Source organism: Podarcis bocagei (genome assembly GCF_964188305.1).
Source record: "Podarcis bocagei genome assembly, chromosome: 7".
Classification (NCBI taxonomy): Eukaryota; Metazoa; Chordata; class Lepidosauria; order Squamata; family Lacertidae; genus Podarcis; species Podarcis bocagei.
Genome location: NC_138132.1, coordinates 18,039,854 through 18,065,697, shown reverse-complemented (window position 1 = coordinate 18,065,697; position 25,844 = coordinate 18,039,854). Strand labels below are relative to the sequence as shown.

At 46.5% G+C, this 25,844-nt stretch overlaps 2 protein-coding genes across 5 annotated transcripts in view; one reads left to right on the top strand and one right to left on the bottom strand.

Moving 5' to 3' along the window:
- Window positions 1-1,139: 1,139 nt before the first annotated feature.
- On the top strand, window positions 1,140-8,117 carry HAMP (hepcidin antimicrobial peptide). Of its 2 annotated transcripts, XM_081202111.1 has the most exons (4): window positions 1,140-1,157; window positions 3,245-3,425; window positions 6,192-6,260; window positions 7,797-8,117. In XM_081202111.1, the coding sequence occupies exons 2-4, from the start codon at window positions 3,348-3,350 to the stop codon at window positions 7,899-7,901; spliced, it is 252 nt and encodes an 83-aa protein (XP_081058237.1). In that variant the 5' UTR covers window positions 1,140-1,157; window positions 3,245-3,347; the 3' UTR covers window positions 7,902-8,117. The 2 variants fall into 2 exon arrangements, with proteins under 2 accessions (XP_081058237.1, XP_081058238.1); XM_081202112.1 differs by lacking the exon at window positions 1,140-1,157 and having other exon boundaries at window positions 3,229-3,425.
- A 2,215-nt stretch (window positions 8,118-10,332) lies between these two features.
- LOC308590100 (B-cell receptor CD22-like) overlaps window positions 10,333-25,844 on the bottom strand; it is a 31,490-nt gene continuing 15,978 nt past the window's right edge. Inside the window, exons 2-9 of one of the 3 annotated variants that reach the window (XM_081199775.1) lie at window positions 17,870-18,031; window positions 17,305-17,685; window positions 16,137-16,430; window positions 15,223-15,495; window positions 14,218-14,508; window positions 12,844-12,943; window positions 12,319-12,502; window positions 10,333-11,109 (exon numbers count right to left, since the gene is read on the bottom strand). In XM_081199775.1, coding sequence (XP_081055901.1) covers window positions 10,966-11,109; window positions 12,319-12,502; window positions 12,844-12,943; window positions 14,218-14,508; window positions 15,223-15,495; window positions 16,137-16,430; window positions 17,305-17,685; window positions 17,870-17,912 — 1,710 coding nt within the window. In that variant the 5' untranslated portion in view covers window positions 17,913-18,031 and the 3' untranslated portion in view covers window positions 10,333-10,965. Of the gene's footprint in view, window positions 11,110-12,318; window positions 12,503-12,843; window positions 12,944-14,217; window positions 14,509-15,222; window positions 15,496-16,136; window positions 16,431-17,304; window positions 17,686-17,869; window positions 18,032-25,844 lie in introns of those variants that run through there. The other 2 variants (XM_081199776.1, XM_081199777.1) reach the window with 2 other exon arrangements.

Genomic DNA, 25,844 nt, shown 5'->3' with positions numbered 1-25,844 from the left:
GGCGGGGGGAGCAGCCAGAAGTGGGGAGAAAATGAATGGCCACCTGAGCGGATAATAGCCTATTATGACCCGGCCTCTTGGAACCCCGATGAGCTTGTAGCAGGGGCCAGGGAGTCAATTTACAACCTTAATCGAATCATTCGACTCCAGGCAGTGGTGGAAATTGTGGCTAATGCCACGGCCAACACCCTCCGTCTCATAGCCACCCAGCTAGATGAAACTTGCATTGCTGTCCTCCAGTTGCGATTGGGGCTAGACTTTATTCTGGCCAAACAAGGAGGATTTTGTGCTGCCCTCAACCTAACTGGTGGAGCATGCTGCTTCAATATTTCAGATCATGGTGAAGCTATCTGCAACCTGGCAGCCAGCATTGAAAAAGTATCCCACGTTCCTGTACAGACTTGGGAAGGTTGGGATATGTCTTGGTTAAACAACTTTCTCCCAACAGGTTGGCTCCGGGGACTTTTTGCTATGTTTATGGGACCTTTGCTAATCTTGCTTCTCCTTTGCTTCTGTATTCCTTGCTTGGTGCAATGCTTGCAAAATATGATGCAGAAAATGGTGTCCCGCATGATGGGACCTCGTGTTATAGCTTTGATGCGTGAATATCATCCCATCCCTATGGACGAGCCCGAAGGCTGTCCACAAGAAGAGGAGGGAATGAAGGATACCAGGATGTAAAAGGGACCTTGTGAAGACTACACCCTTGGCAGTTATGGGGAAAGAACAGGGAGGGGTTGAGAGTGAAGGAGGAAACAAGTTATGCAAGTATGTTGCATGAGTCAAGCTTAAGGATGAGTCATGCTTAAGCATGAGTCGAGCTTAAGGATGAGTCATGCTTAAGGGAGCATGCGTGGAAGAGGAAGAAGCAGGAACCAATGAGAAAATGCCAACAGAACATTGAGCGAGCCATATAAGGGAATAAATGAAAAGGTGTTATGTGACTGGATGAAGGAGGTGGGATGACACGAGGGATGGGATAATGAGAAGGGTATAAAAGTGCTTGCCTGTTTGCTGTAAACGCGGCCAGCCTTTGGAAGCGATTCCGCTGGCCGTCTCTGCGCAGAACTGAATAAACTCTTTCTCCGTGAACTACACCCTGGTGTTCTTTGACTCCTCTATCTTCCCCCGTGGGGGTACGTGCTCCAGTGGACAAGGTAAAAGGCTTCACAAAAAGACACAGACATTGTGGTTTTGGCAATCTGCAGATATATATAAATTGAACAAATGGAATGAGTAAGATTGTCAATTAACTAGAATTCTTTAATCTGTTGACAAGTTTCAATTTATGAAGCAGGCATCAAACTAACAGGACACATTTACAGAAGTTGTCTGAATAAGTAGGGTTGAAAGGGAAATTTTCTACCCATTGAAAATTTGCACAGTCGTGGGGTTCATATCTGACTTCTGAAATTTTGAGTGTTGGCAGATTTAGCATTTGAAATTCAGCTTTGATTAATACCTTAAAAAGAAAAAAGAAAAGCTTGCATGGGTGAATGCTGTAAATTACTGGCTTACCAAACCCAATATTTGCTTCTTTTTAAAATAAAATAAAATTCATAATTGAGAATTTCTTGCAGATTTATTTCCCCTCCTTACTATCTTTAGCTGTAGTGGTGGTAGCAGCAGCAGCAGAACCACAATTATAATTATCATTCTTTTCTTTTTGTAAACTGTACTGGGAATATGATTGAGGGGCACTATAAAACCAGTTATTAAAATATTAATAATTATTGTTAGGAAGACTGAGGAGGGGGAGTATAAAATATGAATATGATGCAAACAAATGCAAACTGAGATAATTTGCTTGGGAATGTTCCCCTGCAAATTCTGTTTGGCTCACAGGGACATCCTTGATGTGTAACATAAAACCTATGCGTTTTAATTCTGATTCTGACTGGATTTGAAACAACAGATTATTTGATTTCCAGTCCCTATAAGTTATGAGGGCTTTGCAACTTTTGGAACATGGACAAACTCAAAAACTTTGAAAGGATATGTGAATACACTATAGTTTTAAGTTTTCAATATAGCCATTTTATTATTATTATTATTATTATTAATAATAATAATAATAATAATATTTTACTGTTTGCTGTTTTTAAAGATTTCCTCAGATTTTCCAATATCTGTTCAAAATTCCTGGGATTTTGATACTTTTAGTTAAATAGCTTTTACACTCATGTTTTGCACTTTCACTGTTCCTTTTTTCCTTCACTGGCAGCTAATTGGTCATTTTCATTAACTAAAAAAGTGGGGGTAATGATTATTTATTTATTTTAAACTTCTGTGATTCAAAATAGCAAACACAGTAACTCCTTTGGTGGCACAAAATTATCCAGAACTAAAGGTGCAGCAAATAATTTAAGAATGTCATTGTTCTATTCTTTCTTTAATTTCTGAGAATTCACAGCCCAATTGAATTGTAGATGATGCTCAATGAATTGGATCCGATTTCACATTTGCACCGTAAGCCAGATCTTAAATAGATTGACAGCAGCAGCTAGTTCATTGAGCTGAAATCAATTTGCACTGAAATCTGTCAAGGTGCATAGACTTCAGAAATCCGAATCCGAATTGTGTTCTTCCTATGTCTGTTATGGGCTCTGCCGTAGAACTAGGTTTTAGTGATCAGTAATGTCTTCCATTCAAAGTATTCCTGTGGTGGCGACTGCATTCCCGATTTGTTTCTTAAACCGTTCTCCCCTTCTGTGAAACTTCCTCTCTTCGCAGACTGGAAGCGTGTTGCAAAACTTGGGGAAGTCATAGTGCATAAGCTGCATTTTCCTATTTTTGGCTTCCAGTTGTTTTTTTAAAAAAAAATTAAAGGAAAAAAACCCACCACAAAATTACAGTAAATCAGTTGTAATCCACGGGGAAACCCCAGAAAGGATGGTAGATTAAAAGTTATGAAAGAATGTGTCAATCCTGTTGTTGTACATCAGACTTTATCCATGCAATAGCTGCACATGCAGGCGTAAATAAGGATGTGAAGTGTCATGGAGCACCCTCGAGTTACATCAGTTAGGAAATTTGGCCCCCTCTTCCTCTCTGTGTGTAGAATATGAGTTTCTGATAAAATGTGATAAGCCTATTGACCTGTTTGCTCAAGAGTTATCTCATCCAAACGTGTTCTTTCTTGGAACACAGGCGATTGGCTGATTCCAAGCTGAGGAGGGACTCACCGGCATTATAAAAGTAGCCCACTTCTTTGCTTGGGAATAACACATTCTAGGCCTTTCAGAGAGAGAGATCAAGAGAGAGAGATCCTGACAGCCTGGGAGCAGGAAAAAGAGAGAGAAAAGTGATTGAAAAGAAAGGGACAGGACCCATTGCAAGAAAGGAAGATGAAACTGCAACTAGTCTGCGTGGTCTTCATTCTTCTCATCGCGACCACCAGAAACACTTGTGCCTTCAAACTTCAGGTGAGAATCACATTATAAATTACGAGGCAGAATTTATGAGATGATCTTCCTAGTCATGTTCATCCAACGTAGGAGGCTATAGGAAGTCATAGGACTTCATAGGAAGTCAGACTATTGAAACATCTGGCTAGGGAACATCTGCACTTGCTGGAAGTGTCTCTTCAAGGTTTTAGGCAGGAGACATTATTCCCAGTCCAACTTGGACATGCCAAGGTTTGAACCTGAGACCATCTGCTTGCAAAGCAGATCCTCTGCCAATGATCTGTTGGCGTCAGCCAGTTTTGTGTCTTATAACTGAGCAAAGGCCCCCTTAACTAGGATAGAGCAGTCTATTTGTGAACCTCGTCACTTTTACATGTGTTCACTCATAAATCCTTTCCAGCCTGTTTCCATATATTGTTCGGTGTTTTTTTTGTTTTTGTTTTAATCTTCTTTCAAAATCTCTCTCTCTCTCTCTCTCTCTCTCTCTCTCTGTGTGTGTGTGTGTATGGGATTGTTTTATAGTTTATAAAGATATAAGCTGTGATTATTTATTTATTTATTTATTTATTTATTTAAAAAACCTTAGGAAATTTCACATCTCAGTATTATGTTTTGGATGCATTTTCTCTTAAAATGTGCATTTGTGGGGTTCTATGCACACTTAGCCCACTGAACTCAGTGGAACCTACCTGAGTAGATATGGCTAGAATCGTGCTGTGAAAGTATTTTACTTGACAGTAGACATTTATTCCTGTACATCATTTAAAAATACACTTTGGAGTTCTTTTTTCGAGCCAAGAACTATGAAATCTGACAGAAAGCTTCATTCTGATCCATATATTAGTCTAGCGGTATGACTCAGTGGCATAGCTTCACAATTAATTGTTTTGAGTTGCGTCGGACTCCATGAACTTGCAAGCTGATGGAGCTATCCTTAGGCCAAGGAGGGATGCCAACTTGATTAAAATATTTTTTTGGGGGGGAGGTAATCCCCACTCCGCATAATTGACCACAATACATGGTACATGCACACCATTTGAATGGCAATGCCCATCAGCTTTGTGGGGGGTGGCGGTCCTCAAAAATATTTTTTGGGGGGGCTGAAGGGACCTTGGTGCTTAGGAGTTGGCTCCTATGAGGCCAAGCCTGGTGGCCACTTCGTGACAGATCTGGGGTGCCATGAAAGGTAGCAAATTGTTACTTTGTTAGCATTACCCAGTGCTATTTTTTTCTAGAAAAAAGAGGTGCCTGAACTCACCATGAGCACCTCCCTTGTTATCTTAGAATGGCAATGGTGCCCACCTGAGAGGTGCCGGAAATGAGTTCTGGAGAGTTCCTGCCCCGCAGAGCTACAATTCACAGTTTTCTGGGAAGAGAGCGGTTGATTTCTAACCCTCTCTGGGCACTGTAGCTCTGGGCCTGGGACTGGGATGGGGTCTCCTAACAACTCTCAGCTACTGCTATAGACTTCAGATCCCAGGTTCATCACCCCTAGCTAGCAAGGCTCAGGGATGATGAGAGTTGTAGTCCAACAACATCTGGGGACCCACAGGTTGAGAACTGCTGCAAGCAGCAGTGTAGGAAAGTCCTTTCAGACTGTGGACTTAATGGCCCCTCTCTTTAGATGGAAATGGATATTTAGGAATATAGGAAGCTGCCTTACGTGGAGTCAGACGTTTGGGTCCATCTGTCTCAGTATTGTCCACATTGGCCAGCAGTGGCTTTCCAGGGATTCAGATAAGGGTCTCTCTCAGCCCTGGCAACAAGAGGGGGAGAAAGATCAAAGGGATAGGAGAGCTCTAGTGCTCATGATCAACTGTTGATCCAACTCAGCTCTTCAGTTTCTTAGCTTTGACAAATCAGGGTCCTAAGAAATTGAATAGAGGGACGTGGGTGGTGCTGTGGGTTAAACCACAGAGCCTACAACTTGCCGATCAGAAGGTCAGCGGTTTAAATCCCCGCGACAGGGTGAGCTCCCGTTGCTCGGTCCCTGCTCCTGCCAACCTAGCAATTCGAAAGCATGCCAAAGTGCAAGTAGATAAATAGGTACCACTCTGGCGGGAAGGTAGATGGTGTTTCTGTGCGCTGCTCTGGTTCGCCAGAAGCGGCTTAGTCATGCTGGCCGCATGACCCGGAAGCTGTACACTGGCACCCTCGGCCAATAAAGCGAGATGAGCACTGCAACCCCAGAGTCAGTCACGACTGGACCTAATGGTCAGGGGTCCCTTTACCTTTAAGAAATTGAATGCTCTTGCAGCTCCCGGTGAAGGAAATTTCACTGAAACACATTGAGTTGAATAAACAGTTGATTATCAGAAACATTATTTATTTTGGCTGCTTTTGGCTTCTCTCTCTCAGCCCTACCTGGAGACGCCAGGGATTGAATCTGAGACGTTCTGCCTGAAAAGCAGATGTTCTCCCACTGACCCACCGCAAAGAGAGAAGGGTGTTTATGAAACCTGATTCTAAACCCAGGTTTCCCAAACTTGGGTCTCCAGTTGTTTTCGGACTACAAATCCCACCATCCCTGACCGCTGGTCTTGCCAACTAGTATGATGGGAGGTGTAATCCAAAAAAAACAGCTGGAGGCCCAAGTCTGGGGAACCCTGATCCAAACTTTCCTAACTGCGCCACTGTGCTGAGGGAGGGTGGGGAGAACAAGGAGGGAACCAGAGTTGAAAACGTGCCAAGTCTGGCTTTTCCCCAACCTGTGAAGTTTGGAAAGATTTCCCCCTTCAGTAACAGATGAGCTAAAACAAATCCCCTCCTTCTTTCTCTTCACAGACAGATGTTGAGAAAGACCTCACGAGCTTGGATACGTACAAGACAGAGCCCAGGGCGAATACCGTTCAGGTGAGACCTATATCCCAGTGGTGCTTGTACTACTCCAGTGTGAAGGCAAGGGGGCAGCATGGTGCAAGGAGAAATAGATGTCTCTCTCAGCACCACACTAAGATCCTTTGGCGTGTCAGGCTATATTCCTGAATCTTGCTTTAGAGTTCTGCAGCCTCGAAGGAGAATGCAATTCTGGCTTCTCCTGCCCTTCCTTTTGTCCCCACTCCCCACTTAAATCCCTTAAAAACAAAACAACAAAACAAAATGCCCATTCAGAAGAGAGGTTCTCTGTACAGGCTCAGAAGCATTCAGCTTGAGATACCTAGATTTAGTAAATTAAAATAAAATAAATTGTGGCAGTCCTACCTAATGACAGCCGATTAGGACCCTGAGAAGTCTAATTTGTCCTGGAATATAGAAAGCTCTCTTCTACTAGATCAGATCTGCCTGGCACACCAGGGTGTCAGGATGATCATTTTCTCGTCATCTTTTTTAACAAAAGATGCCAGTGGTTTGAATCAGGGATCTTCTGAGCTATGGCTCTTCTCTCAGGGCTTGTCCATACTTCCTCAATCCCACACCTAGAAAGCCTTTCAGGTTTTCAGTTTCCCCCTCCGCTTTCCCTTTCCTGAGAGAAAACAGTAGCAACTCTTAATTCCACTTGTTACAATTACACTATCAGTATTACTGATTTATTTTTATTTCTTCATGCTCCCATATATTATCTGTTGTTTCGTATCCGAGCCTATTTGTAATCCCCCTTTTAACCACATTTAGGAAAAAGGAGTATACAATCTGTACCTCTTTCCTTAATAAAAAGCTTTCCTTTAGGGAAGCTTTTAATGTTTAACAGACTATAGTATTTTAATACTTTGTTGGAAGCCACCCAGAGTGGGCGGGGCATAAATATATTATTATTATTATTATTATTATTATTATTATTATTATTATTAACAAAACCAGGCCAAGACCTGCTTGCAAACTTTAGCCCAAAAAATGCCCGTAGACCCTCTTCTGAGGTAAACATGAGTGACTATTAATTTCGTTCGTTTTAAATTGCACTAGTGACTAGACCATACCCTCCAACCTTTCTTCAATGAAAACAGGGATGTCCCATTCCATAATGATCATTTTACTATTTATAACCCCACACATCTGACTGGGTCACCCCGAGCCACACTGGGCAGCTTCCAACATATACAAAAGCATAATAAAACATTTTTTTAAAGAGCATTGCCTTCAGACGACTCCGGAGTTGAATAATAGCATACCCTCTGATATTTCTCCAATGAAAATAGGGACATCCTAAGGAAAATCGGGACATCCTGGAATCAAATCAGAAACCGGGACGGCTTCTCTAAATCAGGGACGACCCTGGAAAATAGGGACATTTGGAGGGGCTGCTATAGGTCTTACTGGTTTATTTATTTATTATTGTTTTACTTTATTCGCGCTTTGTATTCAAGCCTCATTTTAAGCATATATGGGGAGGGCAGGCTGCAGAACGAATAAATGAATCCGTTAATAATGGGCTCTTTCTTCTCGCCACCACAGGCGTTGCTACAGAGAGCCAAGCGCTTCAACAGCCACTTCCCCACCTGCCGCTACTGCTGCGATTGCTGCAAAAACAAAGGATGTGGCATGTGCTGTTGGGCCTGAGGGCCAAGGATGACTTCGGCACCACCGGGCCGCGCCCCGTCTCAGCACCACACACACACCAGGCTCCCCAATCTTGCCCCCCACCCCGTACTGCTCCCTACCACCGCCAACAAATTTTTCCTTATTTATTAGTTTGGCACTGTTTTGTTTTTTTTCGTTTGCTCGCTTTGTGGGCTCTCATTCGTTACTGTTGGGAATTAAAGCGTTTTTACCACACGACTGTCTGCAAGGTGTTTTTTTACCTCACGGGGTGTTTGCGATTACTTTTTACCTCACAACTGCCATAGCAGGGGAAGGTGGGAGTTTTAGTCTCAAGCGCATATGGGGAACATAAGGTTGTCAAAAGGCTTGTGTTCTCTGCCGTCCTCTGGTGGCAACTCTCCAGGGCTTCAGGTGCAGATAGACTCGTCTAAATAATTCTTATTTTTTCTTCTTCTTCCTTATCTTCTACTGGCTGATGCAAGCAATCTACGACCATAGCCTCCCTGATAGGTAGCCATCCGTTTTTTGCTTTAAAAAGCCCTCTAACCATGAATAACTCCCCATCTCCCAAGGATGGTTGTTTTACGGTCGAACAGCTAAAGCAGTCAGCAGGTCATTCCTAACGTTTAACCAAAATCGTCTTGTAAATTGAACCCAGTGGCTGGGGTCCGGCCCTTCAGAGCATCAGAACATACACCTGCTCAATCACCCATATAAAAGCCCTTCAAATATTTGTAGATGAGTATCACATCACCTCTTAAGAATCCCTTCTCCAGGTGAAATGTTCTTGAGTCTTTCAAGCTAAGGTTTGGTCTCCTCATGAGGTTTTGGTCTCTGGTATTTCAGCTCAGGATGCACATGTGATGAAGGCTGGCGTTAAACTAATGTGAGATTTCTGTGCCTTTGGATAAAAATATTTATACAACTGTATTCTGCACATTACCCCAATTGCAGTGGACTAGAAGTCTGAACTTATGGGGGGGGGGTTGCATACCCTCCAACATTTCTCCAATGAAAATAGGGACGTCCCATTCCATAATGAAATTTACCCAACATCTTACTGGGTTGTTTCAGCCACTCTGTGCAGCTTTCAACATATATAAAAAACAATAAAACATTAAACATTTAAAAAAAAAACCTTCTCTCTACAGGATTGCCTTCAGACAGCTGGGGGGGGGGAGAAACCTCCATACCCTCCAACATTTCTCCATTGAAAATAGGGGCATCCTGAGGAAAAGCGGGACATTCCAGGATCAAATCAGAAATTGGGACGGTTTTTCTAAATCAGGGACGTCCTTGGAAAATAGGGGCACTTGGAGGGTCGGGGGTTGCATGTGTAGTGCTGCCTTTCTGTATATCATAGTATTGCTTGTGAAAATGTTTCAACACCTTAAAATTTATGAATAGAAGGGAAATGTAAGCATGAAAAACCAAAGTGTGGAAAAGGGGAATTTCATGCATAGAGGCCCAGAATAAGGTGTACTCAGACCAGTGGGGGTTCCAGACTTCCAAACCTAAGGTCACCCTGGAGGAGGTGCACAGAAAGAAGACTGAAGTGGGTGGGGGGGTTTCCTGTGTGCTCCAAAGGTAACCATTTAGGAAAACGTTAAACACAAGGTGCTTCGGTCTCAAGAGAACGGTGTGCAACTTTTGTCATGTACATTGCCACTTCGTGGGAAAAACCACTTACCAAAACGTTTGCCCATGTGTACTTGCACAAAAAATAGGGGATCTTGCTGAAAGGCAAGACATGGAGATCTGCACTGATTGTTGCAATGCATTCCTTGTTGTTGTTGTTGTTATTGTATCATTATACAGTAGTACCTCGGGTTAAGAACTTAATTCGTTCTGGAGGTCTGTTCTTAAGCTGAAACTGTTCTTAACCTGAAGCACCTCTTTAGCTACTGGGGCCTCCTGCTGCTGCTGCGCCGCTGGAGCATGATTTCTGTTCTTATCCTGAAGCAAAGTTCTTAACCCGAGGTAATATTTCTGGGTTAGCGGAATCTGTAACCTGAAGCGTATGTAACCTGAAGTGTATGTAACCCAAGGTACCACTGTAATATGATTGTATAATCTTAGAAGGGGCGTGGGGGTGATTATCAGAAAGAGACCCCGAACTTCTAAATTTTCCACTACGCTACTACTGATGAAAGCAGTAGTTTTGGGAAAGTCCTGATGGCTGGGTCTAGAGGGGCCTGGAGGGTGACATTTGACCTGTGCTATGCAGTGGCAGAAAGGGAACTGCTTTATTTCTGACCGTCCTGTAGCTGTTCAGACAGGAGCCTGGTTGGGAAAGGAAACACAGCAACCCCTAATCTTCTGTGTGCTCGAAGAAGTCTTCTGTTTAAGGAAGCCTCCTGCCACTACCCCCGCTGAGAGATCTCCATGGCACCCTCCTTGCCACCCCACCCCCAAATTAATCACAGTAATAAAAGCCACAGATTCATGCTGAAAGTACAAAAATAGAGACATATACTTTGAAAGTCTTGACAGTAAAATCCACTGACACAATGGGCTCACCACAGCAGGAAAGACCTCAGCCATAGAAAGAAAGATGGGATTAGAACAGCACAACCCTCCAAACACTCTTCAAATGGCCGTCTTGGAGTGGCTCAGTGCCATTAGCTATCCCTCTCGCAGCAAGAAATCCCAGGGGTGAGGATCAATAATACTTCCTCACAGAAAGGAGCCTCGGGGGGTAAGGTCATAAATATTCCCCCTCATGGACTGGGAACTGGGGTTCTACACCCAAGAACATATCCCTGGACACACACACAAAGAGCAGGAAGTCCTGAGAGTTAATACTAGTATTTTGTTTTCCCTGCAGCAGGGAGTCCCGAGGGTTTATACTAACAATACTCCCCCAGGGAATTGTAGGAGGTAACCGTTGCATGGAAGGAGCCCCAGAAGATTTATTTGGGCGTACAAATTTGACACCCTCCCTCCCTCCCCCCACGGCTCTCCTACTCAATCACCCCCATTGGTCTAGCTAGCATTACTTCTAGTTATTATACAAGCACTTGTTAAATAGAAAAAAAAGGAAAAGGAAAGCATTTGGACCAAAGTTCTCTCCTTCCTCGGGTCAGACGTTGGAGTAAATCTGGTCGGTTCCAGAGGCGGGCTGCCAGTTGCCCAGGTTCCCGTAAAGTCCAGTCAGCTCACCGGCTGATACATTTTCATAATCTTCAGCCACCGCCATGGATTCGTAGGCCTTGGTGCTCAGATCCTAAAAAGAAAAAAGAGAAAGGAAGTTTTAGTCCATTTGAAGCACATGGCTTCCCCTAAAGAAGACTGGGAACTGTGGTTTACCCTTCTCATGGGGCTACAATTCCCAGCACTCATAACAAACTACCTTATATGAACATACCCAGTCCCTTAGATCACCTTTGGAGGCCCTTCTCCAGTTCCCCCATCTGAGGGAGGCTCAGAGGGCAGTGACAAGGAAGAGGGGACCTTTTTAGTTGTGGCTCCCCATTTGTGGAATGCGCTTCCCCCAGTGAGGGCCACCTGGTGCCTTTGTTGACATATGTTTTGACACCAGGTAAAAACTTATCTCCCCGCCTCCCTGTCCAGAAGAAGAAGAAGAGTTTGGATTTGATATCCCGCCTTTCACTCCCTTTAAGGAGTCTCAAAGCGGCTCACATTCTCCTTTCCCTTCCTCCCCCACAACAATCACTCTGTGAGGTGAGTGGGGCTGAGAGACTTCAAAGAAGTGTGACTGGCCCAAGGTCACCCAGCAGCTGCACGTGGAGGAGTGGAGACGCGAACCTGGTTTCCCACATTACGAGACTACCGCTCTTAACCACTACACCACACTGGCTCTCAGGCTTTTGATAGACTAAGATGGGCACTGTTTTGTTACTAGTGTGTTGCCCAAGCTTCCTGTGGTAGAGTTGATTTGATCTGTTTCCATGGTATGAGGGTCTCAAATTAAGAAGAAGAGGAAGAAGAAGAAGAAGAAGAAGAAGAAGAAGAAGAAGAAGAAGACGACGACGACGATTGCTTTGGAGAAGCTGTATGTTGTCAGTGGCAGACCTACACTTGGGGGGCCCTGAACTGCCATGGGGGCCCCTTCGCAACCAGCAACAAAATCTGGGTGACCTCTATTATCACCATCAGTGGGGTTGTTCCACATCAGATCACCAAACCTTTACAACATCTGCACTACTGACTCTCAGACTTCAGGATTGTTGAAATATATACAACAAGTCTTCTCCTTTAACAAGATAGCTCAGTTATAGAATTGGAAGGGACCCTGTGGATCATTTCATCCAGTGCACTGCAATGAAGGAATATGCAGCTGTCCCACACAGGGAGCGAACCGGCAACCTTAGCATTATCAGCCCCACACTCTAACCAACTGAGCTATCAGGGCTGAGCTAGTTTCACAGTAGATCTGCCCCTGAGTATTGTACTGCCCTGAGCCTTCCCCTACATTGTCAGCAGCTGGGCTCCCTCCTCCCTTCGACTTGCTGTACATGTTGAACTGCTCCTCTTTTTTCTTGGACCTGGAGGGCTTCTCTACTTTGAGCGATGTCTTCTGCTCTCCATTTTCATCCGTGACATACAGCGTAGGGTCCTCCTGCTCCTCGTCTTCCTCTTTCTTCTGCCCCTTTTTTCTAGTGGCAGAAAGGGAGGAGGGAAAAGAAAAAACGTGATGTTATAAGTGGGATGTAGGGATAAGGTTGTCAACCGATAGCGGTGGGAGAATCTAGCACCGTTCATGGAAGATTGATGCAGGTGAAGCTTCCCCAGCTGTGAGGATCAACTGCTCATGTCTGCAGATCAGGCTTCTCTGAAAGGCGCAGGAGCGTCAGCCCATAAAAAAAGTTGGCAACCCTCCACAGTATCAGAGACAGGGGAGAGGGTGGGGGAAGAGGGTACATAAGCCGGTTTTTGCTAAATAATGAAAGCTAGCATCTACTTGCTAACAGTGCTGTGGATGAAGCCAGCTGCTCACCTGCTTTTCGTCACCTTGTACATCACCGTTCCCAGCAGGGAGAAGAAGAGGAGGCCCCCAACGGCACCCCCAGAGGCCATGAGCAGGAGGGTGGTGTCCCCTGCAAAAAGAGACAGTGAAACCTGGCGGCTGTCCTTTGCAAAGAGGCCGTTCGCATGCAGATGAGATTTAAGGTCCCTTTTAGCAGTCAGCTGACTGGCAGAAATCCAGGTGGTACCTTCTCCATGACAGCTTCACCTGTTGGATGCTAAGCCTGCCAGAAAGGTCAGCATCAGCCCCTAGTATCCTTGGCCATCAGCCAACCCCCCCAAGTCACTGGTGGTGCCTGCCTTTGGTCCTCAATCCCTTTTTGGTCCAGAATTCCAAAACGTGTCCCATGGCTTGATTTAGCCATCCTTCTAATTTCCCACAATTCCTCTGGCTTACTGCCACTCTGAGGCATCGTGGGGAATAAAACAAATGTCTAGACCAGGGGCAGTCAACCTTTTTTTACCTACCACTCACTAGTGCATCTTTCTTAATGGTCAAATTTCCTTACCGCTCACCAGTGGTCGATGGAAGGAGGATTCAGCTTGTGCCATAGAACCCCCTACCGCCCACCTAGAATCCTGAAACGCCCACTGGTGGACGGTAGGGACCAGGTTGACAACCTCTGGTCTAAACCTAGAGCACAGAGCACCGCCATTTCAGAAGTGCGGGTTGGGTGAGGGTGGGAAAAGGTCTGGATCTCGACCGTAGCATGGAGAAAGGGTTTTATAACCCTCCTCTGATATGGATTGTTCCTCACACCCCCAGCTCCTGCGTCTCCCGTTTAGTAAATCAAACAGCTAGGAAGCAAAGGCCCAAACCCATCACATGTAGTTTAGCCCTTACACGTGGTGAATCTACTTAATTCACACATCTTGGAACCCTGTACTGTAACCCCTTCAAAATTTACACTCTTCTGACTTTTGCAATGTAGTACTCCAAACAATTAAGGTGAGTAAAACTGCATATACTAGTTAAGAGGGGGAAATGGATTGTATGAGGGGAATTTGCTTTCAAAAATGTGCACATTGGGAGAGATTCATACTAATTCACACTGACGTATCCTCATACCAACTTTTTTATATAATTAGGAACTGATGTGGAGAACTGAATATTGGAAAAATAAGAAACTGAGAGAGACCCAAAGTGACAGATTTGTCCCCATGTCTCATGGAGATAATTTGTGTTGCAAGCAGAAGATGCTCAGCCGGCATCTCCATATAGTGCTGAGAGCTGCTGCCAGCCAGAGCTGACAATATTGAGCCAGATGGACCAATGGTCTCACTTGGTTTAAGGCAGCTTCCTATGTTCCCAGATACCTCTTATTAGCGCTTAGACCTTACTTACCTGCCTGGATGGTGGGCAGTGTGATTTGGCTTGGCCCGTGTTGGTTGGTAGCTGTGCAAGACACGTTGGTGAGGCTGGAGGTGGGGCCTGTCAATATCCCAATGATGGCCTGTCCCCAGGAGACTGAGGCTGCCTGCAGCTCAGAGCTGTTGAACTCCCCAGGAACGGTACGGTTTGGTAGGCGCCACTCGATTTCGGGTAAGGGGTTTCCCTCGGCTATGCAGTAACATGTTACTATCTCTCCAGTCCGTGACAGGGTGCAGTTCCCTTGAGGCAGGATCACTGGCTTATCTGCAAGGATGGCAGAGGGATATTTTAAAAACTAGAATAACCACACGTCACAGTGTGTGTTCCCATGGTCCAAGCTGCTACACTTCCAAAAGCTTAAAAGGTTTTAAAATGTGCACTTAATGCAGCCTTGCAAATAAGTACTAGCCTGCAAGAGTTTTTTTTACCAGTTTACTGAGGCTAGTAGAGCAGGGAAGAAGACAGAGACGTAAAGGGCTGAAAAAGTGGGTGGGGAAATAGTTTCCCCCATTCCCCTGTCCCATCATTTAAATCTCTACACAATATACCACACACCACACATTTAACACACACAACTTTCCCCCAAAGAATCTTGGGAACTGCAGTTAGGGGTACTGTAGCCCTGTGAGGGGTAAACTATAGTTCTCAGGATCACTGGGGGAAGTCACATGCTTTAAACTGGAGCCCCCCCCAACGTTGAGCGCATCTCGGTGCCTCTGCTTAACATGCATTATTGGGTTGTGCCTGGTGGGCAGAAATTCATTCGGCAAAGCTTTCCCAGGCATGGAGATGCCATAACAGCAGCAACAACAAAAATCCCCCGTTGCGTTTTTACAAAGGCATAGGAGCTCCAGGCGAAGAAAAAGGTGGCAACATGACATCATAAACATGAACTTGGTGTGACTTTGCCACTAAGCCCCAAGTTGGCCACAGATAAATACAGTGATAGTGAAACAAGAAATCAAAACCTCTCCTTACACTCCACATTGAGATAGGTGGGCGGCGAGTCTTCCCCCATCCCGACATCATTCTCTGCAACACAGTGGTATGGCCCCGAGTCCCTCCGCACATCTGCCAGGGTCACCTCTGGCCCAACACCTGCTGCCCGCAGTGGTGCTTTGCGAGGCCCGAAGAACCACCGGTAACTGACAGCCGGGGGGTTGCTCTGGCTGCTGCATCGGAGGGTGACGCTGTCTCCTTCTTTCAGGTTTGGGTTCCCCACTACGGAGACGACAGCATTTTTGGGAGAATCTGGAAGAGTCCGTCAGAGTGGGGCAGAGGTCAATGGAAACCCATTTTTGCTGCTAAGGCTGCACACTTCATCCTACGCCTCAGCTATTGATCCCAACTCCTCCGTCTGCACCTTCTGAATTTCTACCTGTTTTCTAGGAATTAAAGGTGCAGGGTCACACAAAAAGGGGGATAACACCATATGGTTGCAAAGGGTGACGGGGGTCACACCATGTATTGAAAGCACACAACTTTCCCCGAAGAATCATGGGCTGCTAGGAATTGTAGCACTGTGATGCTATAGTTCTCAGGATTGTTTGGGGGGGAGCCATCGGCTTTAAACGCACGGTGGGGGTGTGCTAAATTGTGCTATAAACATCTTGTTTATCTGCTTCAAGTGGGTTTAGAAAATTATTGTTCAAACCCCCTCCACCCTTTCCCAGACTTTCCTAAACAGCAGGAATCTTTTCACCTTAGATTAAAAAACATGCCCACGTTCATTTATAAAGCTAGCAAGTAACTAGTCCTCATGGTAGCTAGAAGAAACTGTCTTAACAATTTAAAATGAGAGCCGACTTTCAAGGGCAGAGCATCCATTGTTTTGTAGTGAAGGGGGCCTTCTGACCAAGTCTCCACCCACAGTACTGTGTCCAGACACTCACATTTAACCTGCAGGTAGATTCCATTGCTAGACTGTTGCTGGTTTGGGAAGGTGGCTGTGCACTGCAGGTATTTGCCATGATCCTTGTGAGAAGGAATGTAGCTGAGCCCCGATTCCGTCCGCCAGGAACCCCCAGCAAGACGTTCCTGGACTGTGGCAGCCTTGCCTCCCACAAGGTTCCAGGTCAGAGTAGGTGGAGCCAAGGGGCAGGTGTGCAGGGTTGAACAGGTGATCAGGGTGCGGTCGCCTTCGGTCAGTAAGCCTGGGTCACTCATCTCCAGTTGCGACGGAGTGTCTGCAAGCAAAAAGGCTACAAATCAGCCCGAGGACCACATTCCATTGTGAGAAATCTTTCAGGGGGCACGTGCCAGCGGTGGGCGGAGCCAGGCCAGAGGCAAAAGTGGGCGGAGCATTCCTCTCCCCCACCCTTCTCAAACTTCTGTCCAGGCATGCAAGAGGCATGATCAGAGTTCAAGGACGTATTCCAGCCAGGCAAAATCTCTCAAGGAAGGTGGGAAGAAAGGGCAGCAAGGGGTGTGGCCTGGGAAGAGTCCTGAGGGCCAGAAAGAGATGGCAAATTTGGGGACTGGCCATGAGATTCCTCCACGAGCAAGCGAGAGACTGGGATGCAGCAGGGATGGGAAGGGGGTCTTCTGGGAGGAGCGATAGTCACGTGACGCAGGGAGGGGGGAGGCTGAGCTCCCACCTAATCCTCCCCACAGAAAGAGGGTGTCGAGCCCCATGAGTCATGTGACATGGGCAAGGAGAGGTTGGGGGGGGGTCCTGTGAGGTGGGGGTGGAGTTTGGGTCAGGTGGCCTGAGATGGGGCAGCTTGTAAGGTGAGGCCCCTATTTCAGGGTGGGGGTGACTGGGGGGAGCTTGCCTCTAAGCAAAGTGGGTGGGGGGCGTTGGAGGGCAGCCCACGTGGGGAGAGGCAGGAGCCTTTGGGGGGGGTTGAGTTTGAAAGGCAGTTCTGAGGGTGAGGTGGGGAGGAAGAGGCTCAGGGTAGAGCGAGAGGTTCTTGTTTTCGTTTTTACTATGCATTTTGTGTTTTTATGTTGTGAACCTTCCTGAGACCTGCGGGTATAGGGCGGTATGCAAGTTTAAATCATCACCCTCAGCAAATCATCATCACAACTCCCTGGCCTGGATGCATGGGTCCACCTCACCTGCTACGTCCACCCGGACCGTGACGTCGTAGAAGCGGTGTTTAACCGAATCAGGGTTGATCCAGACATAGTAGCTCATGGCATCCTCGCTGCGAACGGGGTTGATGCTAAGGGTGCAGTTGCCCATCTCGAGGTCTCCCAGGACCTCCGTCCGCCCTTGGTACTCCGACAGGACGCTGCCCTGGCTTTTGCTGTTGTAGATTTCAGGGTACCCTCTCGACCGGTACTGGTACCAAGCCACGCTGAACTTGCCACCCCAGGAATCGCGGGAACCAGGGAAGGTGAACGAGCAGGGAATGACCACGCAGGAGCCCTTCAGGGCTTGGATGGAGCTAGGCAGCATGGACGTCCAGGCATCAGACACAGGGCTGTAAAACAGAACTGGAGGAAAAGGTGCGGGGAGCAGGGAGAGAGTCTTTCAGCAGGTCTTTAAGTGGTTGTGGAATACTAAAGAGTACACACCACCAGTACCACTTTTCTTAGAAGGAAAGCATTGCTAAAGACCCAATTCCATACTGTGCGACATAAACTTCCTGAGAAGACCTGCCAGCAACAAGGAACCTACCTAGGAGACATGCCAATGGGAGACCATTGCCGGAGAGTCTCATGTTGTGAAGCACCTCTGGGTTCGCAGCCCTGAGAGAGGCTCAGGGCTGGGGGAATGGGAAATCTGTCTCTTCTCCGTCATGCACAGCGAAGCCCGCGGGTGAGTTGGAAGAAGGAAAAGCTGGAGGAAATTAAAGAGAAGTCAAGAAAATCAGGTGTGCGCCAACTTTGATTCTCCATGGGAGCCTGCATGGTGTAGTGGTTGGAGTGTTGAATTAGAACCTAGGAGACATGGGGATGGAAGCCCCTTCAGAGCTCTCTGTCCCTCTTTGGTCTGCCTTAAGCTGGGCTAGTAACTTCTTCCTGGGCTAGTAAGCTTATTTGCAAGGCATGACCAAGGAACAGATTTGTTAAATGTTCTGGATTTTCTGAATTGCTGCCAGGATGTTCAGACTGAGAGCTGTGTGTGTAAAGAAGCGTAAAGGGGCATCTTGTCTTTAACGGGCGTCCAGGATTTCACAAACCTTTGAAATACACAGTTTGGACTCATACTTTGGCCTCTTTCTTTGGCCAAATTTACATGGCCTTTCCCCATTTTTTCTCCTGACATGATGTGTCGTCCTGCACCGAACACACGTCTCAGCTGTCTTACAATGCAATCCAAGCCATGTCTGCTCAGAAGTAGGGCTGAAGGAGAAATTTAACCCAGTTTGCCTTCACAGGGGAACCTACATAATGCACAGTTCCCAAAACAATATGCAAACTGAAGCAGCCATCTTTTAAAATCTGCCCTTTGAATTTTGCAATGCAGTTCTCCATCAAAGTATTGCATACAAAGATGCATATACTGGGGTAAAGGGTGCATAAAGATACAAACAGTAGCAAAAAGAGCATACGAAATTACAGAAAACTGCTTTGCAGAAATATGCATAATAGGCGAAAATTGCACACAAAAAAGGTCAATATTAGGAAAAATCCGCACTAAAATGAGGGCGAATCCCCATGATAATTTTTAAAAATGAAATTTCCCGACTAATGAGGAAATGTGGGAAACTGGATTTAAAAGTGGGCAAATTAGAAACTGAGAAAAACTAAAATGGACAGACTTGCCCACCCCTACTCATAAGTAAGTCCTATTAACTTCAATGGGGCTTACTCCCAGCCTTAGCTGGATATCCCAGAGGTGGAAAAGGCGCAGAGAAGGGCAGTCAAAATGATCAGTTCTTCTATGACTAAAAGATTACAATTGCTGGGGATTTTTAATTTAGAGGGGAAAGTGAGGAATGGGGGAGCTTGACAGAAGTGTATCAAACTAGGCTTGATGTAGAGAAAGCAGACGGAACAAAGATTTGATCATAATGCTAGAAGCTGCAGGCATCCAATTAAGCAGAATGGTAGGAGATTCAGGGCAAGAGAACTGCAACAGAGCATCTCTGTCTTGCAAGGACTCGGACTGTTTTCATGCAAAAACAGAAGCTCTAGCACTGCCCTATGACCCTCACAAAGTAAGATTTAACCGCCAGTCGAATCAACTTTTGTATGTGGGTTGGTGATGTGGGGCAGCGTCTAATCCTTTGCCTCAGGCAGCATAATATTTTGGGCTGCCCCTAGCCATGAGGGGTGAAGCTCCGTGTTGCTGGATTCCTGCCCATCTCAAGGCTGTTGAAAGCTCACCCAAAAACCCCAGTTAAAGGGTCCCCTTTAACTTCCTTGCTGCAACGTGAAGATGTCGAAACGCCAGGCTCCTGGCAAAAGTCTCCAAGGCCTGGAGAAACTGGGATAAAGAGCCTTGCAAGAGACTAAAATAGCGCAAGAAAACACACCCTGCTGGGCTCCCTCCCTCGCCAGGAATTGCAAATTGATGGAAGGGGAAAGCAGACTAGACTATGGCAAATGTGATGTGCAATGGGGCACCTCGACTCCCATCATTGCAGAATGCACAAAAAAGGATACATTTCCTACAAAAGAGACACAAAACGCTTGATTCCTGAATATGCTAAAGCTATCCCATATTAGAAGTGGTGGGAAAGCCAGCTGTATTTTTATTTTATCACAGGTTTTTATGGGCATTTCTTTACTACATATTGTTTCCTCCTTCTTTGTATTCTTGCCCTCGCTTCCCTGTCCCCCACTCCCAATATTTGTACATTTCTAAGAGTAAACACACCTTTTTTCTTTTTCATTTTAGCAGGGGGGAATACAGCTTATACCAAGTAAGCACATCTTGGGTGGGTGAGTATAGAAGTTTTTGTTCTGCGGTGCTTCCTCAATGTTACTACTGTCTGGAGCAGCACTCACTATAGCAGAACAACACCCCGCCCCCCTGCACACACAAACCAGAATATTTGTAGGGCAAAAACTTGCAGTATTTCAGCAGGATGTTATGGAGAATTGGAATCAAAGCAGTATGCTGACCACAAAAAACTTTTGCAGGCACAAACAGTTATTGAATGCAGGACTTTTACACCCTGATGCCATCAATACGTGTGGGCTCTGGGCACATTAATACCTTAAAATTCAGTTAGCACCACATTAAGACCCTCCAAGTGTCCCTATTTTCTAGGGGCGTCCCTGATTTAGAGAAGCCATCCCAGTTTCTGATTTGATCCCGGAATGTCCCACTTTTCCTTAGGATGTCCCTATTTTCATTGGAGAAATGGTGGAGGGTATGGAGTTATCTAGTTAGCTAGTGATGTCTGGAAGTGAGAGCTGGACCATAAAGAAGGCTGATCGCCGAAGAATTGATGCTTTTGAATTATGGTGCTGGAGGAGACTCTTGAGAGTCCCATGGACTGCAAGAAGATCAAACCTCTCCATTCTTAAGGAAATCAGCCCTGAGTGCTCACTGGAAGGGCAGATCCTGAAACTGAGGCTCCAAGACTTTGGCCACCTCATGAGAAGAGAAGACTCCCTGGAAAAGACCCTGATGTTGGGAATGATGGAAGGCACAAGGAGAAGGGGACGACAGAGGGCGAGATGGTTGGATAGTGTTTTCGAAGCTACCAGCATGAGTTTGACCAAACTGCAGGAGGCAGTGGAAGACAGGAGTGCCTGGCATGCTCTGGTCCATGGGGTCACAAAGAGTCAGACACGACTAAATGACTAAACAACAACAACAACAACATGGAGTTATCTGACCCCCGAGCAGTCTGAAAGCAATCCTGTATTAGGGAAGTTTTTTTAAAAAAAATTGTTAATGTTTTATTATGTTTTTATATATGTTGGAAGCTGCCCAGAGTGACTGGGGCAACCCAGTAAGATGTGTGGGGTATAAATAGTACAATTATCATTATGAAATGGGACGTCCCTATTTTCATCGGAGAAATGTTGGAGGGTATGCACATTCACGACACAATGATACCACTTTAAACAGTCAAGGCTTCTCCCCCAAAGAATTCTGGGACCTGTAGTTTGTTAAGGGTGCTGAGAGTTGTTACCAGTCCCCTATTCCTCTCACGGAGCTACAATTCACAGAGCAGTTTAACAACCGATCCCTCTTTTTTCAGCGTACTCTGGAAACTGTACATCTGGAAAGAGAATGGGATGTGTGCGTCTGTTAACAATTCTCAGCCCCTTTCACAAACTACAGCTCCCAGAATTCTTTGGGGGAATGCCATGACTGTTCAAAGTGGTCTCATATTGCTTTAGAGCAGGCATCCCCAACCTGCGGACCTCCAGATGTTTTGGCCTACAACTCCCATGATCCCTAGCTAACAGGACCAGTGGTCAGGGATGATGGGAATTGTAGTCCAAAACATCTGGAGGGCCGAAGGTTGGGGATGCCTGCTTTAGAGGCATGGTGTGAATCAGAGTCACATTTACCAACTTTGGCACAATGTTTTCCCATAATATTTTGTTCTATAGCAGGAGTCAGCAAACCTTTTCAGCAGGGGTCCACTGTCCCTCAGACCTTGTGTGGGGCCAGACTATTTTTTTTGGGGGGGGGGAATGAATGAATTCCTATGCCCCGCAAATAACTCAGAGATGCATTTTAAATAAAAGCACACATTCTACTCATGTAAAAAGACGCTGATTCCCGGACCATCCGCGGGCCGGATTTAGAAGGCAACTGGGCCGGATCCAGCCCCCGGGCCTTAGTTTGCCTACCCATGTTCTATAGGGAAGGAAAACATTCTTTTTATAGATTCGGATTGGAACTGGCTTTGGGCGAAATGCATCGAAATGTAGTATTTCAGACTGGATAGATGCTGTCTGTGTGTGCACCACTTCCTAAGCGAGGGGTGGGAGCACACTGGGTGCGGCGAGAGCCACCTCAAACCCCAAGCCGCCTCTGGATAGAACAGGTTTGCTCTGGAGTTCATCCACAGGCTCACTGGGATGCAGCAGGCACACACAGAGAGACACACACAAAGGCGCGTGAGCCAGCGAGCGCTTGGCCCCCGAAGGTGCTGGCAGGCTGCCAAGTCCCAGCTCCCAGCCTCTGTGGCGAGCACCAGAACCTCAAACGCCAGGCAGTCACCTCTAGCACGGCTCAGTTAATTGTTGCCTGCAGCTGAGAGCCCCCCAATCCTTTGGGATTTGAGATAGCCCACTCCCCTCCACAGAAAAAACACACAAAAACCACCAGCAGCCCCCTCTTCACTGCCTGTATCCTGGCTGACAAATGACAGACATCTGCACCCTCCCCTCGCTCAGGCCTGCAGCCCACCACAGAGGCAGGGCTCTGTGTCATCGGCAGCATCACCACCAAGAGCGCACAATGTTCTAGCGATGCACGGAGAGGTGGCCTCAGGGCGATCTAGCTGCTGTCCACACCAATTTGAAGCCGCTGCCTCTCACCCCCTCCCCTCCCTTGCTTGCACCCCGCCGGCTAAATAGCGCTTAATTTCTAAAGCAAAAGAGGGGGTGGGGAAGAGGCAGTTGCAAAGTTACGCCTTCCCATCTGAAAAAAGAGGCTGCCCTGATGAGTGGAGGCTGTCTATGACTCATTATGGGCACTGCACATGTTGTGTGTTCTCTCCCTTCCTAAGCAAAGTCTGCCGCTTGTGGCACTCGCATTCTCCGACTCCATCTACATACAGGCCTGAAGCCGCTAGCTGTGGCTTCCCAAAGGACACGCGCTGAGTGGGGGTGAGGTTGCCAACTGACCAGCCTGGCCTATTGTTGCTGTGCTTTTCATGGCAACTTGATGGCCCACAGACTGTCTCACCAGAGTGGCGCATGCTTTAGTTATTTCCCACTTGGACTACTGCAATATGCTCTATGTGGGGCTACCTTTGAAAGTGAGCCGGAAACTACAATTAATCCAGAATGCGGCAGCTAGACTGGTGACTGGGAGTGGCCATCAAGACCACATTACACCAGTTCTGAAAGGCCTACATTGCCTCCTAGAATGCTTCCAAGCACAATTCAAAGTCTTGGTTGTGACCTTTAAAGCCCTAAATGCCCTCGGCCCAGTATACCTAAAGGAGCGTCTCTACCCCCATCATTCAACTGAGGTCCAGCTCCAAGGGCCTTCTGGCAGTTCCCTCCCTGCAAGAAGCGAGGTTACAGGGAACCAGGCAGAGGGCCTTCTCGGTAGCGGCGCCCACCCTGTGGAACACCCTCCCATCAGATATCAAGGAAATAAACAACTCTCTGACTTTTAGAAGACATCTGAAGGCAGCCCTGTTTAGGGAAGTTTTTAATGTTTGATGTTTTATCATGTTTTTAATATTCTGTTGTGAGCCGTTCAGAGTGGCTGGGGAAACCCAGCCAGATGGGCGGGGTATAAATAATAAATTATTATTATTGTTATTATTATGGGTCGAACTCCCTTGACCCAGGGTGCAATGGGTTAGTGTGTTTGGCTATTAACCAGAAGGTTAGTCATTTGAGCCCGCCCAGGGGTGGCTATGGACAGGATTCTTGGATTCCACGGGGTTAGGCTAGATGACCCCTGAGGTCCTTTCAAACTCAACAATTCCGTGAGTTTATTCCTCTCTTTTTTTAACTATCTCCTGCTACTGTCTGCAGATTATCCTGTTCAAAGGCAAAGGGGAAAGAGCTGGGCAGGGAGGTTGGCATCCCTAACACTCTATGCATGATCTTGTGTCCAGAATAGGCATACATACCCAAGGACCACATGTTCTGAATTTTAAATTGCTGTCACCCACCACGGTAAAGAGCAGGTAATAAATTCCAATATAATAATAATTAATATGTTGAGCTGTATGTGGGTTGCAAGCTCATCTTATGCAGTGTGTGCTTTCTGGATAAGAAATGGGTGAGGTGCAAAGTAGCCATAGGGGAGGGGATACTCTGTACATTCTCAGGAGCACCCTGTACTTTAGCATCCTCCCTTGTTCCAGGGATGAGTACGATTCAGTTTAAATCTTGCCACTGAGCTACAACTCCCTACAAGCAATCCTTTATTCAATCAGCAAAACCTAGATGCCGCTTGGTTGTAAACAGAACCTCTCGGAGGTTTAGAAAAACAAGCGTGAGCATTGCCGATAAAAGACAAATGCTAAAAATAGATATTTTGAAAATTGGAAACATAATTAAAATCAACAATAAGCTAATACAAAATTAAAATGCATGCCAGCACCCTACACGTCTGGAAACAAAAATGCTTAAAGCAGGTGCCAAAACGAATGCAGGGAAGGCAATGTCAATAGGCAGAGAGTTCCGAAATGTAGGTGTTGCTATGCTAAAAGGTTGATTTGTTTTGCAAACGCAGAGGAAATACAATGTGGCACCTGTAAGAGGACCAGTCCCACAGACTGAAGCAGCCCTCAGGTAACCTGGTCCCAAGCTGTTAAGGGCTTTATATACCAAGAGTAACACCCTGAACTTGGTTGGGTATCAAATGGGCAGCCAGTGTTCTGCATGCCCCTTTCTTTATCCATCTCTGCCCACTTCCTATCTGCTTGTTTCTTACTCCTGTCCTCTGCGGCCCTCGATGTGTGCTGGCATTCTAGCCCCAGCCATTTCTTGCACCATGCCTTGCATGTGCATAGGCCCTTTGTGAACAAGAGGCTCATGCAAAGGTTTCTCCCTTGGGATCTAAGCAGCCGACTCGGTGGCAGGTTTTGTCCCCAGCATCTCCAGGTAGGGCTGGGGAAAAAGATCCTGCCTGAGATCCTGCAGAGCTGCTGCTAGTCAAATACTGAGAGATGGACCAAGCTGCCTCCAGAGCAGGGCTGCCGCTTCCTCTGCATCTCCTTGCTTCACCTCAGCCCTCCCTGCTGCCCACTCTTCCCAGCCCCTGAGACTTGACAAGGTTTGGCAGGCTTCCTACCATCAAGCAATATGCAAATTCAAAGAAATATAGGTGGGTGTGCTCCTGCACCCAGTCTTGTATTTAACTACTTGCCTGGTTGCCACAGGTGACCAGGAATTCCATGCAGGCGAGTAAGCAGGCTGGTAGAAGAGGGACCGATTGCTTCAGAGCTGCCATTGAGGGTCAACCTAGTTGGTCATCTGCTTGGAGACCACATCCCAGTTGCGGGCTCACTGACCTGCTGTTTCTCTTCCTCACTGCAAGCTCCTTGTCCACCACCCCTCGTTCTGGCTCAGTCAGTGGTAGACCAGTAAACCAAGGAGGATCAGTAGATGCCTCTGCCTATCTGCTCACTCATTAGCTTTGGTTTTCTGCCTGCGAAGGAGCAGGGTGTGATGATAAGAGCAGGGGAGACCAAGGCTCATAGTGGGAGGGGGCAGGTCAGCTGGTCCCAAGGCGCTAAGGGCTTTATATACTATTTGTAACACCTTGAACAGGGTGTGTGGTGATCTGTCTCTCCTCCACCAGCCCTCTTGTTGGAAGTCGGTTGTTGATGTTGTTATGAACCTGCTCAGTGTGTAGAGCAGGGATGGGCAACCGGTGGCCTTCTAAGACATTCCCATCAGCCACAGCTAGCATGGCTAATGCTCAGGAAGGATGGGAGTTGGAGTCCAGGAAGAGACATTTTGCTTTGCAACTTCATGGTTGGTTCTTCAGTTCAGATGCTCAGGGCAAATGCTTCTGAATTTAAAGACCTTGCGAGCATTTC